Raw genomic sequence first — 16408 nt, forward strand, 5'->3', positions numbered from 1 at the left:
ATTCATGTACCATACGTGTATCCGTATATGTAGCATTAATGTTGTTATTAAAGTCTAAGAATAACAAAAAAACCATGTTATCATTTCCAAGAATGTCTTAAACTTTTCTGTCGTATGGAGTTTTTGACACATCTCTCCAATTATATTTATTTTCCTCTGATCTGTGTAAACTATTATATACGTAGGTACGCATCCGTAATTTGCAAACAGTTTTTCAAAACCAGCTACGGACTGTTCTTTACCCGATTGGCTGATATTATTGTAAATACGACATAAAATAATAATAATAATATATCTACCGTAATCTAGATTTAACTTTGTTGACGCTTTTGAGACCATATTTTGTAATAGACTACCACTTTATTTTATTTTTTACTAAAATTAATTAATAACAACAATTTAGTATTCATATCTACAACACTTTTAATGTTCGATCGGCGAATGACCCATTTGTGGTTCTTATTTGTTTATTATATTGTAGTGCAAATGAAAACATTTTAACAGTTCGCTTTAGGCTAGTTTGATGTTTGATAAATCTATTTTAAATAAATTTAAAACACCAAAGAGAGCATATGACTATATAATATACATGATTTAATTAGCACAATCCAGTTATAATTAGTTCTAAGTTGAATTAAAGTAATATACATTTATGATTTATCCTTTATAATAATCAATTTTTTCGTTTTAATAATATTTAATGAATAAACAAAAATAAAATATATTATACGTTCACAGAAAATGATTTATATTTTGTATTTATTTTTACTGGTTTAATTTATTCAATTATAGACAAACTATGTTCTATAATTATTACAAAGCTTATAACTTCAACAGTCTAAATATGTAATCAAAAATGTTGAGTCAAGCCATAAAAATAAATTTACATGAGAAAATAAACAATATGTGACATTGTGAGTATGGCGCAGTAGGTATATTCAAAATCAAAATTATAATGGAAAATGGCAATTATGCATTTTGTATTATTTTTATTATAAACAATTTAATATTAAGCTAATTATAATCTGTACAGAACAATTTTGTCAAAAATAAGTTAGCATTGAGTTAGTTGTTGTCTTAACTTTACTGTTGTACTTCTAAATGCATGTGTTCCAGGGTTTTATAGGTTTCCTAACGTATTTAAATAAAACTTATTATTGTAAATACCGTAGGTATATTGACAAAAACGTTTCTAAAAGCTTACATTTTTTTAACATAATATGTTAAATTAGTTTAAACCAACCATTATTTTAGTTAGCTAATTTTGTTTTATTTTATTTATCTAATATCGTAATATTCGCCGACGATTGTAAGATATAAAAATAAATAAATAAATTTCCACGTCCACGTATTAATAATATTGGGTCACGTTTTTGGAAAATACACGTTCACTTTGCGGTCAGTGTAGAAGAAATTATAATGTCTTATGTCTATATAGAAACTTTAAAGTATACAGTAATACAGTTTACACATTTACGTTGAAATATACATGTGTTAAAAGTTTGACATATTTAATATACCTATATACTTACCGTTGGTCATTAAAACCCTCTTCATAAAGTTCGTCCAATATCAAACATTTTAATAATTTACTATAAACTAATTTTATGATCCTTAGGATGTTTTTTTATGGGTTGGTCCTAAGTGAATGATAAATTAAATGATGGATAATGTATTGAATAGTTAATACATTTATTATAATTTATGATAGAATATTATTTGTGTTTATATTTTTAAACGGAAACTCAACTTTTAATGTTTGTTATAAACATTACAAAAGTATAAATGCACCTAATACATTCCCTTAAAAATAATAATAAATCACATGTACTTTTATATTTGTCTTCTGAGTTAATAAATTCACTTGTATACTAGGTAAATCAACACTAAATGTTTAACGATTTTCATTAAAATGATATGATGATAACAGTTTTAAAACTTTTTTTTTATAATAATTAATCGATGAAATGATTTTTATTATTATTATCTATTCATAACGATATACATAATACGAGTACATACCTATATTATAATTATATGTATTTATGTATAATTACTAAAATATTTTACTATATTTTTATAAATATATTGAACGGTTATGAATATATTATATCTATTCAAAATGATATTTCCAAACATAAAACCATATTATTTGACTAGGTTTCTTATGTGTATAATTAATACTTATTAGCAATAACAACAACTCGTTTTTAAGTTATTATTGTTATTAATATTTATAAGTGATTAGGCATTAAATAGGCAAACATAATAAATTAAAAGTAATATGGTAATAAGTAAAAACCTTGGAAATAAATGCAATATTTACTCATGATTAAAATCAAATATTTAATAAACATTATAGTTGGTTTATTGATAATTTCAACAAAAATTTTTTATTTGATTAATAATAATTCAACTATATTTTGATTATAAATCTAGGAAGAGCTTATAATTGTAATGCGAATCATATTCCCTTTAAACTTTATATTTGATTTAATATTTTTCATAAAATAATGTAGGTATATAAGTTGTATTATTTGACTTATTTACTTAAATAATTTACTATAAGGAAATTATAATAATTATTATAATTATAATAAAGAAATTTCACAGTGCTGATGAATATCTTAGCATTTGTCACTGGTGGCAAAAGATCGACGTTTTCTTCTTAAACCCGCGGGAAAAGGTTTCATTTCCATTCTTTCCTGAAATTTGAAACACGACTACTGTAAATGTAATTACTTATTGATATTTACGAAAACAAACTAATAGATAACTCTCTGCACTTTCATTACATTTATTAATACATACACATTGAATGCTAACCTAATACCTTTCGTAGACCGAATAGTCATTTAATTTCATATTTCAATTGATATCGTTAATATCATTAGTACGGTGCCTACAAACCCCAGACGTTTATTTATAGGTATTTAACATTTGTTCAATATAAATAAGCGATTTCATGAGATTTTCGCTTTTAGAGTTCGAAATAAAAGAAAATTTATTTTTAAGATTCATAGTTGATACCATTTTTTTTTAGTTGTAGTATCTACCCTAGTCCTTACATAATACTTATACATAATAAATTATTTAATGAGTTATACTATACAGAATGTAACTAATGTAAGTATGTAACAAAAAGAACTGACAGATGTAATTAACTAATCACGAAAAATAACTTTTATTATCTTTCCTATGAATAACAACGTCTATCTTGTTAGCTTGTAAATTTGAATTTTGTAATAATACCATATGTATTGAAACAATTAAACTAAATAAATAAAAAAAAACTTTTATAATTGCAATGGCTTTTTGCATAATTACATAGGTATATGATGTACGAAAACAACAGGTTTCGAAAAGATGGAACAGCGAGGCTGTGGCCAAGTCATGGAGTCCACAGAACCTTCATGCTTTTACCTAAATTTGTTATATTTTAGTTAAAAGAACTATTTTAAATTATAAACTGACTTGAATCATTTAAAATCCACGGCTTGGAGAGAAGTAGGCACGTTACACCAAACTACTCCATTATACTCACCTCTAGTTATTAAAGGTATCGTAAGTAGAGATAATACATTTTAAAATGAAATAATATAATAATTAACGATAATATAATGTTGTTGCAGGTAAAGGGATATAAAATATAGATTGTTATACATTGTACGCATTGATACTATAATGTATGGGCGAGAAATAATTATTCGTATTCTTTAAGTTTTGAAATCCCGAAACGTTGGTATTTTATACTTTGCTTGTCCGTCATCTATTTACATTTAGTCGACATCTCAAAGAAGGTCGCATGTGTACGTTGATACTATGTACAATATCCGTACCCGGTAAGTTTGTTTTGTAAATAACTTATTCCCTGGGGATTTACGGATCGATTTGGATAAAAAAAAAATCTGATACCATTGTTTGACAACTTTTTACAGGATGTGTCAAAAATAGAATTTTATTCTTCGTTTAAAATGTCATAGTAAACATGTATAAGTATAAACTATACGTATTATATTATATTATACATTTACTCTGCGCATAATATACAAGTTAATTTTAAAACGCAACAGCTTTCTTGAAAGGCATTAACATTTTTGGAAATATTGTTCTTAATTAATTTTAAGGAATCATCATAGAACAGTATTTTTGAAAAGAAAATTATACTTTATTATTAGCATTTAAAGTTAAGAATGGAGTATATGTATACAGGAACCATACTTTACGAGGTTCCCTGTGAAGCCACTCTCTTACGATTATTTGAACTTCAAATTAATTAACTGTCTATTCGTTAAAAATTTGATTATAAACATTGAAATTTCCAGAAAAATATTCTACCTCGGAATATGAAAATAGCAATTTTAGCGACACATTAATAGTAACACATTTTTTCAAAAATATAATTATTCAATGTTATATAAATAAAAATATTTCTAAAAATGTGATTACAATGATTACATTTTGAAATTTTTAAAGTTTATTATTGAAATAAACATCTTGTATCATTGACGATTATTACTTTAATTCATTGCATCTTGCAACACCAGAAAAAAAATTGGTATTTAATAAGTTATGTAAGAGGGGGCTTAATATTAAAAAATGTACCTAAATTGTTGATTTATATATTGTTTACATTAATTATTAAGTTATAATTTAAAACTTCGACTGAATATGATTTCTCTTATACATTTAATTGAAGACTGTATACTAAAACAAAACAAAATAAATATTTGTATCCCCTAATAAACTACACGCTTAACAGCAACACCTAAAGATTAATAAATTATATATTATATAACTTATTGATACTTATTTATAATAAATAATTATAACTATATCCGTTATAAGCCACTTGTATGAATTCATTCATTATTGATAAAATTGTTGAGTTATTAAATATTTATAAAATATTTAATATTAAAACTTACACAGAAGTTTTTCGTTCGTATAAAATTAAATTAAAGAAAAATAATTAATTAAGAAAAATCAGTTCAATAATAGTTGTTTTAGGCTTCTATCAAATTTCTAGCAGAGTAACTATACTTTAAACACTAGAAAAATGTTAGTTTATGATCGATGTTAAAATTAGCTATATGTATTTATTTATTAAATTATTATGAACTATTTAGTGTTTACTGTTCAACGAACACTTTGATATACCACATTATACTTATAGCACGCACTTAATGCGCAATATTACTTAATAATTTGTGATCCTATTCATATTAATTTTCATAACTCTCCTAAGGACCCACCCCCTAGCCAAATGTTTATATGTATAGCAGCTGCCATACATAAGCATGGGCTTCGGCGCCACTGGTATTTTGTATTTATAAACTGTTAACATTTATCAACTTTATGTTAGTAAAACAAATTTGTTTAATAATGAAAATATTGAATGAATTCATCATTTTTTTAAATTTGAATGGAAATAATATAAGATTCCGTACATATTTTATATTTTTAAATATAAGAAACTAAAAAAATAATATTTTTTTTTCGTTATCAGACAGTTTCTTCTATGACAAATCTTTAGTCTGTCTTCACAATTTCATAAATTTACTTAAAAATTTAACCAATTTAATCTTTTTTACAATACTCACGTTTCTTTCACTTTTAAATTCACTGTTCATCTCCTCTACTCATTATGCTTATAATTGTATTAATAAAAATTCTAAATTAAAAAAAATAACTGTTGTTATAAAATATATAACGAGATAATGTCATTATAATATAGCGGCATCGTGTGTCATTTATGAGATTTTGAAAATTGCTACTGAGTAAAAACTATCAAGATGAACTCTCTACAACCCTTAACGCTAATAAAATAAAACCTAGAAAACTATAAACATATATAATATAGATGGCTGTATACTTTATTGAGTTTGATGCTCGTACTATACTATTTGAAATAAAATATGCACTGTATTTTTAAAGTAATTTTTAAAAACTACTGTCTGGCCATATTGCTATGGAAAAGATTAAACTTATGAGTTCCACTTACTGCTTTATTTTGTCTTTGTTGACGTAGTAATTCAAGTCGAGCTTCTTGAATCGCTTCCCAAAGCTTAGCCTCAGACATTATCTGCCTGCTAATCTCTTCAACAGCCGGTTCTGAACGAAGTTCAACTAAGGTGGCCATTGATTCGTCCGATCTCTTACGACCACAACCTATAGTTAATTAATTGAAAAGCAATATTTATAAGACAAAAATGCATATTAATCGTAAGTATACAATAAACAAAAAGATTCAAATCGAATTTGATACGAATATTAATATACTTTTAAAAAATTGTTCAATTATTATATGTATTTTTTTTAAACTAGCTATACTATGCATGTTTTACATATTGTTTTTTCTTAAGTTTTAGTTACTTTTATATATACCTTTACTATGAGGAAATATGGAAATATATTATACATACAACGCTTATTAAATGAAACTTTATTGTAAAATAAATAAATAATATAAAATTATTAACTGTAATAATATAATGTATGAAAAATAAAACTTTTACAAAATGTTAAGATTGTATTTGTTTGATTCAATTACATTGTAGTGTATACTTTTATATTTTATAACATTGTTATTAGACAGAAAATAGCTTTTAATTACCTTGAATACACTAGGAAAGAGTACCGAAATATATAAATTTATATAATTTTATTTATAAAATAATTTAAAGAAAAATAGGTACTAAACGTAAAAAAGTTGATAATTTAAGCAATCATACCTAGGACCCAGCTGTTTTCATAATAAAAAAAACTGTGACGAAAATGAATTCAAAAATATGTTTGGAAAATGTAAAGATTAAACGAAATCACCTTGTTGTATGAACAGGGGTTATTAAATATAATTAAAATAGGAAAAATTCATAAATATCTAACCAATATTATCATTATATTAATCTATATTGTTTTTAATTTACGAAGCGTGATAATACCTACCTATTTAGTATTTACTGATATTGTTACTAATATGTGTACACAATGCGTATAGATAGCAAATACTTCCTACCTATTGTTTTTATATTAACTTTTTTCTGCGATGATAAAGATACAGTAAATTAATACAAAATCAGAATATAAATATCTATTTGATTTTGACTGTTAAGTATGCAGTTGATTTATATTTATCAATATATGATCAATGCAGTGGTTTGTAATGCTATATTTAAAATTAAAAGATTTTTTTAAATTAGTGGTGTCATTTTTAGGATGCAACTAAGGTATACAATAGCATAGTGTATACCATAGATGATACAAATATTTTACATATTTTTTATTGAAAGTATTATAAACACTCCACTCATAGACAAATAAATGTCCATTTCTCTCATCATTTTTGATTGAAAAATGTATCAATAATATTTTTGCATTATTTTCTATTTTTTTAAATTTGTAATAATAATAATAATAATAAAACAATTAACTCGATATTAAAATTCCAAAATATTTAATAATAATTTTCTAAATTGAAAGTGCTTATTTTATGAGCGGCACTAATATTATGGTAGGCGTTTCGTATATTTTTTTGTATTCCAAGCATGAGGTAATTCTGAAATGACATCCCCGTTATGTATAAATTTTATAGTAATTAAATCAAAATAAACGATGAAATATTGATCGTATTGTGGTCGGTATACATAACACTATGTAAAAAATACTATAGAGTAGGCATCTAGGTAAAAGTCCTTAAAATGTTTCACGTCTAAGTCTAAGTAAATACCTTTATAAATTACAAATATGATTAGCTTTTATATGAACTCAAATAATTATGAAAACGTGAAAATGTATACGTTAAACGTTCATTGCAAAATAAATTGATTCAAAAATTAGGTTTTTTTTAAATGGCCAAATGAAACAAAGGTACATTATACACATATTTATTAAATTTATATTTGAATAAATTATAATTCTAGTTTTTAAACTTTTTTCTTCTCGTACCACTTTGAGATTTTTACATACAGGTTGTTGAAAAGCGCGGCTAATTTTTATGATATGAACATACATATAGTATAAGTATATAGTGATTTACTTTTAATAGAAACTGCTAAATGTTACCGTTCTAATATTAATTAAATTTAATATTATATAAATCATATAAACTTCATTAAGCAATTCATTTTGCTTTACAAAATATTCATATTCAATATTTCAACTTAAGTTTTCCATTGAACATTTGTTTTATTGGACATCTAACTATGTAATTATAATTGATAGGTACCTATTATCAAAGTATTGTTAGTATTATAATTTTATATCATGTTTTAGTGGGTATAATAACGGCCTTAAGTGTAAATAAAGCAAATATAATAAATACATAATTTTTAAAAAACTGTTTGCTTAATGTTATTAAAAATTTCAATCAACATCAATAACATTATGGAATAATTAATATTTTCCTCACCTGTAAATGCATTGCAAAAAGGTTTTTTTCTTCTGATTGGTTCAGCTACCGGATTATCGTTGTCGAAATACTGTTCAAACAAATCCAAATTTAATGAACTATGATGGACATCGTTTATTTAACCTACTTTTAAATTGTATACAGAATATTTTTTTGATTATTTTTAATTAAAATATATAATACCTAAACTTATAAATCTTTGTATTAAATATTAGGCCAACAAGTCATTTTTAAGATTATGATTTAAATTAGGTACTTATTAAAGATATTTAATATCAAATGATTAACAATCACAACCCTTAGTTTAAATCATCATAATTATAATTGCAGATATATTCAGCTTATGTAGGTATAATAACTGTTGATTTATCAATTATATTCGAAATAAATGCAATGGTCTATGTAAAATTCATCAAACATATTCAAATGATCAATTTACGAGTTTAGGAAAGCATATTATTATATTATGTTTTTAAGTTTTTTTCGAGAGTCCGACATAATGTTATGACACGTCACAGTACTCGAAAACGTTATGATAAAAATAAAATAATTGAGTGCCACAGACGTTTTACTCGATACGTATAATTTATCTATAGCATATATTTTTTATAAATTATTTTCCTTTATAGCAGACGCATTGGTGTTTACTCGGATAGACCGTGTACAGTTAACATGAAGACAACCGAAAGACCCACGATCGTACCCTATTTATTATATAATATTCGTGCATAGGTATACATAGTTATTGAACATTAAACGATTAGATTTGATAAAAAATAAAACATATAAAATATATCTATGCTCGTTACTAAGGACTAACTTATCAGATAACGCGACGTAACACAATGTGTGTGATTATGATTTATTGCACTATACTTGATACGTATTTATATGTTTCTAAATGATAATTATAAAAATATACCTATACAAATATATATTTTTTTAATTTTGTGATTTATATCGGTCGAATGATATTGTATTAAGGCCATTTTGGTACAATTCATTTGCGACCATCCCTTATGAGTTATACGCGCATGAACAAATACACTATTTATAAATAAAATATGAACTGTAATATTCTGTACTTTTTTAGTGTAATATAATATAAAAATGTTACAAATGTTGAAAATTTATTTTTTTTAAAACATAATAGTTATAGGTACTGATCGAAAATCAGTAGTATATAATATACAATTTTAATATTATAATATATTAGTTTATAAAATTACATAATATAGTAAAAATAGTATAATAGTTTACCCTTTTTTGCATAATGACGTCATCGGCAAACACAGTTTGGACTAAAGATACTAGTATACTCATCCAGACGAGGGTCAATATTGATGGATTCATGGCTGTCGATGAATGGCCTTGTGCAAACATAATTTTACAAGTTCACAAACATGTATGTTAATAATTTGTTTATCGAGAATAATCATCTTGAAAAAAAGTAGATAACAATAATATAACCATTACAAACCAATGTGGATTATACGCATACATAAAGGTGATTCTTTTAAAGGTAAATACTTATTTTCTTGAAAAAGATTAACATTTTTTAAATACATAAAATTTAAATTTTATTAATTCATTATAAAACAACGTTGAAAAAATTTTACTGTTTTTATTGTTGTAGTTTAAAACTTATAAAATTAATCGATAACAATTAGTAAAAAAAGTAATATTCCGTAAATCATAATGAATTTAAAAAAAAAAATTCCGAACACATTATGCATATGTACTTTTCGAGATAATGAGTAATCTAATTACATATATAGAGTAACTACCTAATAGTACTGTCCAGAAAGTAGTAATAACTATCACAGTCGATCTCTAAAAGTAAGTAATATAATATATAAACCTATGTTAGAAAAACATTGGCAGATTTTCTAGGACGGTGAATATACCCATCACCACTTAGGACGATGCTAATCGCGGTCGATAATTCGTATGACAAATTCAAATGAATATATGTGTTTTTAAATGTACGTTAATTTATTTTCACGATAAGTATACATACAAAAATCTAAAAATACAAATTAAATCCAATCCTAAAATTTAAGCATTATTAGTTAATGCAGCCTTACACTTTGTATTCCATAATAATTGTAAGATCACTAAAGGTCTAAAGAACTTGTAATTAAATAATTGGACTGATTATGCCAGTTTTCGGTGGCTAATTTATAGTTTCTGTCTATCCGTGTTAAATACATATACTCGTATACATAGAGATAAAGTTAAATTTAGGTACTTTCAAATATTTTTATATGATGGGTTATTATATTATTATTATTATTATTATTATTATTATGAGTTTTTCAAATTGTACGACTCGTGTATAATGTACATTTTATTACTGACATATTATATGTTTTATCTATTTTATATATATAGGTATTATATACCTATATTATGATTGTACTGTTATAATGGGTATTTTTTCAACATAAAACACTCATTGTCTAATACATTTGATATATTTTAATGGTCTTATTTATTATAAGTTTTCAGAATCTTAAAATGTGAAACATAAAAATGATTATCTTTTCTTGTGATATATAATACACTAAATACTTAAAATGTATTACACAAGTATCTATTGTAAGACTAAATCTACATTTTTAAGCCACTATTTTTATTTAAAATTTGAATACTAAATTATTAAATTGTCCGTACAATTTTTATAAAAATATTTATTATTGAAAAACTAGTTAGATAGTTATTACTCATTGGAATTTAAATCCCTAGTAAAAATTTAAATTTTAATAAAATGTTAGCTTGTTAGTCTGATTTCTTTAACTCAATATACATTTTTAATATTCATCATTATCCCAATCATAATATTTAATGATTTATTTTTTTGAGATTGCATATTTAACATGATAATTTAAAAAATATATATTCTTTGTTGCTTAGTTGTTTTAATCGGACAAAAAATTAGTAATCAAGTTTTCAATTTTAAAAGTTTACGTTAATTTAATTTTAAAACAAAATAATTAGTAAGATACAAACGTTTATAAAATGTTAAAACTATATAATATTATGTATTTGATTGATTTAGTATTTTTTTTATGAGAAGATTCTAAAACAATAGTTTTATTCGGGCCTTACATTTCAAAAACATCCTTTAAATTATAACAATAAGACATAAAATGGTAAAATCGTTGGTTAAAAAATGACAAATACATTAAATTATTTAATGACATTTAAAAATGACAAATATTTATTCATTAATATAAGGTAATAAATCGAATAGAATATCTATTCCTACCTAATCGGATTAGTGTTTTTAAAATAATGTTTGATTTAATAACTACAATTATTAATATGAATAAAATCTTTTGCATTTCATTGTATACAGTAACAGTATCTTGAATTTTCCTATGAATCTGTGTGCATTTAGTAAGTAAATAATTTATTGTTTCATACAAACTACAAGTCATAACTTTCTTACAAATTACTATATTTCAAGTCCTCTTTATAGATTACTTGGCAAGTTTAATTAATTCTATAAATTATTTTTATTTTTCAAGATTTTTATACAGTTAATTTTTAACAACTCGAAGTTGAAGGGAACAAAAATTAAGAGATTAAATGATAATATGTTGTTTGAAGGAAAATTTTTCATATTTGAGACATTGAGAATTTTAAGATACCAAGGTTTGAGTTACCAAGAATTGACTGTATTACTTTAAATTAGAATAAAAAACTGTTTAAAAAAAATTGATTTTTAGAAAAAGATACTGTTGTTATAATATTTGTATTGAAAGAAATTATTTAAAAAATTACTCAATTGTATAAAAAAATATGTAAAACATCACACTATAGTGGCGTGTCTCAAAATAAGTCTTATCTACATTCTAAATAGTGTTGGTTTTTGTTGTAATAAAATATAGTATTGGTAAAAACATTGAAAACTTATTACTAGGTTCATAATTATTCTCAATAAGCTTTCCATTTATATTATTTTATTCATCATATCACAGCTAGGTTAGTTCACAAAACGATTAAAGTAGGTACCTACGGTAGTTGTACTGGCATTAAAATAGGTAAGCTTACAATTTTTAATTTTCAGATAAATAATTTTCACAAATATAGTCCCGCAAAAATGAATCTGTCATTTCGATGTTAAAAATACTGAAGTATAAATATTATTATTCAAAACTAAATCCATAAAGTTTAGTAACTAAATGAAAATGCCATTTTTTACAAGCTTTTTTATAATTTATAAAAGTTTATAAAAGAACTAGTACAATTTTTAACGGTTTAAATAAGAATGTATATAAAAATAATAATTTTTTACTGGCTTGTATATGGTTATATGATAATTTAAATAATTCATATTGATCATGTCTCATTCTTGTGTAACTTCCTCAAATTACATAGTAATAATGTGAATTTTTAATTCTTAGCGAAAAAAGTGCCAATATTTAGTTTTACAATAAACATTTTTTTTTAAGTTTACCAGTGAATCAAGGAGTTTCTAAGAATAACCGATCCTATTTGCTCATATTTGATGTTATACGTTATCAATTTAAAATTTATAATATTATAATAATAAAAAAAAATATAGACTTGTTCCAATAGATACGAAATACATGCTATGTTCGATTATGTAAAAATAGCCAACAAAATTCATTGAAGCAAACGGATTTTCTGTTTAATTTTAATAACCGAAATAAATGAATATATTAATTTAATTTTTTAGTTAATAAATTAAAATATATACATTGATATTATGTTATATTATATGAGTTTCTGTGGTAAATGTTTAAATAATATATTTATTAAATTCTATATTTATACTACCTACCTTCTTAAGATACAATAACTTCCATTTTTACATTAATTTTCAAATTCTAATGGTGGTCTACACAAGTATTGGAAATACTCTTAACTAAACTAAATCTTATTATCGAAATCATATAACCAAAATACCAAAAAACTAATAGACCTACGTTAACTAAATTTAACCAAACATTTTTTTACAATTAATTGTTTAATACACTACATATATTTTATAAATTATTACTGATTTCACTTTCTAAAGCTATGCTAGTATGCTACTACAATATATGTAGTTATTTGCTGTAATGTCTTTACTTCCCTTTAAATTATTATTTTTTTTAAATTCTCTTAAGTAAATTTTTTTCCAACGTGAACGTCATGAACTTAATTATTATCAGTTAATCATTTCCATGTCTACGAACTTCAGCGTTTAGGCACAACTACTATTTTTTTTTAAAAAAAAAAACAAAATATTCAAATTTTCTTTAGCTCTATGAAAAAAATTATATTTATTTAATTATTATTATTATAAAATATCATATTGTATTTACCTTGTAATGTATTTTAATTTAATTTGTTGACCTGTAATACCTGGTGAAAGCAAATAATAAAAAATAAATGAAATGTTTTTAAAAATGTATGCAACTATTTATCTGTATAATTATTTTTTTATGTGCATATTTAATTTCTTTAAAAAAAAAATTAAATGTCCAAATAACAATTGTACTTTACACTCAAAATTAATAATAATTAATGTTTTTACATTCGTGCATTTATAATTTTCGAATGCGTATTAATTATTAAAATCGATCATTATTATTTATTACAACAATACATAAGTATGATGGCTTACCTGTCGCCAGTCAGATGCACATTGATCAGAAACACAAAAACAAACAATCACTGTGAGCGTGTGTAAATGTCCGTTTTTATAGGCGAAGGTTTTCGTAACGTCCGCAACGAGCGCTTATCACGATTTTCGGTGCACACGTATACTGTATACTGCATATAAGACGCATGAAAATAAATGTTCACAAAACTACCCCTAAAATGTGATTTACCAAGTATGTTCATTGTTTACCCAGTTGCCACCTATTTATTCTTTTAATTATTTGAAGGACTGTATTTTTATATAATTATATTTTTTATTATACTTATTCAAGCCATTCAAGGAGTGTTATACTGTGGCATTTTTTTTATTATACATTGTTAAGATGTTTCAAAATCAAAATTTGAACGAATAGTTTCGGATTCATTAAGCCAAATGTCCTAAGAATATCAGATAATCTTTTGAATTTATTATGTACGTGGTTTCTTGATATATGAAATATAACTTTAATTCATAGAATTTGAAAATAGGTCACTATTTAAATGCAGTATGAAAAATCTAAGTAGGTACCTAAAATTATGGTCTCCTTGAAAGGAGGAAGGTGAGCATGGTTGTTAGATAACCATGTTTAGTGTATTTATCTTATACAATACATTTATATATATATATTTATAGTGTAAGTCTTGCAAGAATTACTAGTAAATAGTAAAAGACTAACAGTATTGTACTATGTATGTATTCTTTCAGATTTCTTCTTACAGTTTAAAACAATAATATAAATAATGATAAAAAAATAATATCCACGTACCTATACCGAACGTCCATGTTAAATATATGCATTTACAGTTTATGTTGGTTTATACATATATCGTATATATCTAGACATTATATTGCATATACCCGCGCAAGTATCGTTCAATAAGCGCACATCAATTCACCTGTCTGATACTTTCAAAATCCGAATGAATTATCGAGAAAACAATTTCGAAATACCGCCAATTTTTATTGAATTATGCAAATATATCTGTAAGAAAATAATATATTATTCCTTGTAAATCTCTACACGTCGGGTCCGCAGGCATTTCACTCTAGCTGATCAACAATATTATTGTCAAGGTTTAAATTGTAAATATAATTATCATGAACGATTATAATTAAATGTTATTAACTAAAATTATTTTATCAATTTAAGAATATTAAATTATTAAATATTATTGGTTGGATAGGTAAAAACGATGTTCTCGAGACTCGAGCATCTTGAAAAGAAGCACTACTGCACGTCAAATTAATATAAAAACCTTAAAAGTCGTTTCAAGCGAAATCTGAAATATACATATATAATATATATTATATATATATATGATAAAAAATGTTCTCAAAGTAATTTTGTTTTTAAAGAATTGACAAATTTTTAAATTTAGCATATTGTTTTTTTTTACGTGTATAAATGTATAATAGGTAAGACAATGAAAACTCAAACACAATGAATTCTTTTCTACTTTTTCAAAAAAAAAAACCAATAATAATAATGAAATGTTGCGTAAAGTTTTCAAATGTAAACTTTAAAAAAACAAAACAAACTGTATTCTCAAAATTTTAAGTAAATGAAAAAACAACATATTGACAGAGAAAAGCGCGACGTCGTGAGTTGAATGTTGTTCAGTTGTTTTTATAAAGCAGAGAACCAAATGTCCAGATGTAAAAATATTATAAAAATATAGACGATATTATAATTTAATATACAAATATGAAAAAAAAAAAATACAAACAAATTCAACTATATCAGCGAGTCTATGGCCTACTTAATAACGCATACATATGTTAAGTAGTGATGTGTAGACTTCTTTTTAAGTTTTTAATGTATGATAAATACTGTAGGTAACGTGTGTTTATTAAACGTACGACATACATGTGATACTGTTAAGTGTTATGTTGCGAGTTCCCAGCCTATATAAATTCCCATATTCTAATAGCTATCTCAGAGAAAAGTTCTGTAAAGCTTTCGCGCATCAGTAAGAAATAAATTCTATTGATTCGTAAAAAGTATAATATACGCTTGACCACTGCGCATCGTATAACTAAAAGTATCTGTTCAAATACACCACTATTTATAGGTAACAGGTATGTGTCATACGATATAGTCAAGTGCAATTATTAATTAGTACCTGTACTTTATTAATAGATTACAAACGATAGTCAAACACACATTGTCACCTACCGTCCAAATATTATTCATTCCAGGAATTAATTTTACACTCGAAAAATCAAAAATTTATCTCGTAAATATAGGTATGCAAAACAATCGGAATGTTTTAAATGTTAATGAATCTATTACATCTTATACTTTAATAAAAATCAAAATTTATATAAAATAACGAATT

The 16408-nt window shown here is 24.1% G+C and overlaps 1 protein-coding gene across 3 annotated transcripts; it reads right to left on the minus strand.

Annotated features, from left to right (window-relative positions):
- Nucleotides 1–2473: 2473 nt before the first annotated feature.
- On the minus strand, nt 2474–14090 carry LOC113548406 (cardioactive peptide). Of its 3 annotated transcripts, XM_026949272.1 has the most exons (6): nt 14052–14090; nt 13750–13789; nt 9671–9780; nt 8411–8480; nt 6005–6171; nt 2479–2705 (listed from the first exon to the last, which is right to left on the minus strand). In XM_026949272.1, exons 3-6 carry the CDS (start codon nt 9761–9763, stop codon nt 2628–2630), a joined length of 408 nt encoding a protein of 135 aa, XP_026805073.1. In that variant the 5' UTR covers nt 9764–9780; nt 13750–13789; nt 14052–14090; the 3' UTR covers nt 2479–2627. The 3 variants fall into 3 exon arrangements, with proteins under 3 accessions (XP_026805072.1, XP_026805074.1, XP_026805073.1); XM_026949273.1 differs by lacking the exon at nt 13750–13789 and having other exon boundaries at nt 2476–2705; XM_026949271.1 differs by lacking the exons at nt 13750–13789; nt 14052–14090 and having other exon boundaries at nt 2474–2705; nt 9671–9793.
- Between the last annotated feature and the right edge of the window lie 2318 nt (nt 14091–16408).

Source organism: Rhopalosiphum maidis, chromosome 4, assembly GCF_003676215.2.
Source record: "Rhopalosiphum maidis isolate BTI-1 chromosome 4, ASM367621v3, whole genome shotgun sequence".
Taxonomy (NCBI): domain Eukaryota; kingdom Metazoa; phylum Arthropoda; class Insecta; order Hemiptera; family Aphididae; genus Rhopalosiphum; species Rhopalosiphum maidis.

Excerpts from the sequence above, each read along its gene's own strand:
- LOC113548406 (XM_026949271.1), bottom strand. The coding sequence starts at position 9,793 with ATGTTTGCACAAGGCCATTCATCGACAGCCATGAATCCATCAATATTG. Across the intron at positions 8,481-9,670 it reads ACGTCATTATGCAAAAAAGG|TATTTCGACAACGATAATCC; the intron begins GTAAACTATTAT and ends TTGTTTGAACAG. Across the intron at positions 2,706-6,004 it reads AACAAAGACAAAATAAAGCA|GAAAGAATGGAAATGAAACC; the intron begins GTAAGTGGAACT and ends TTCAAATTTCAG.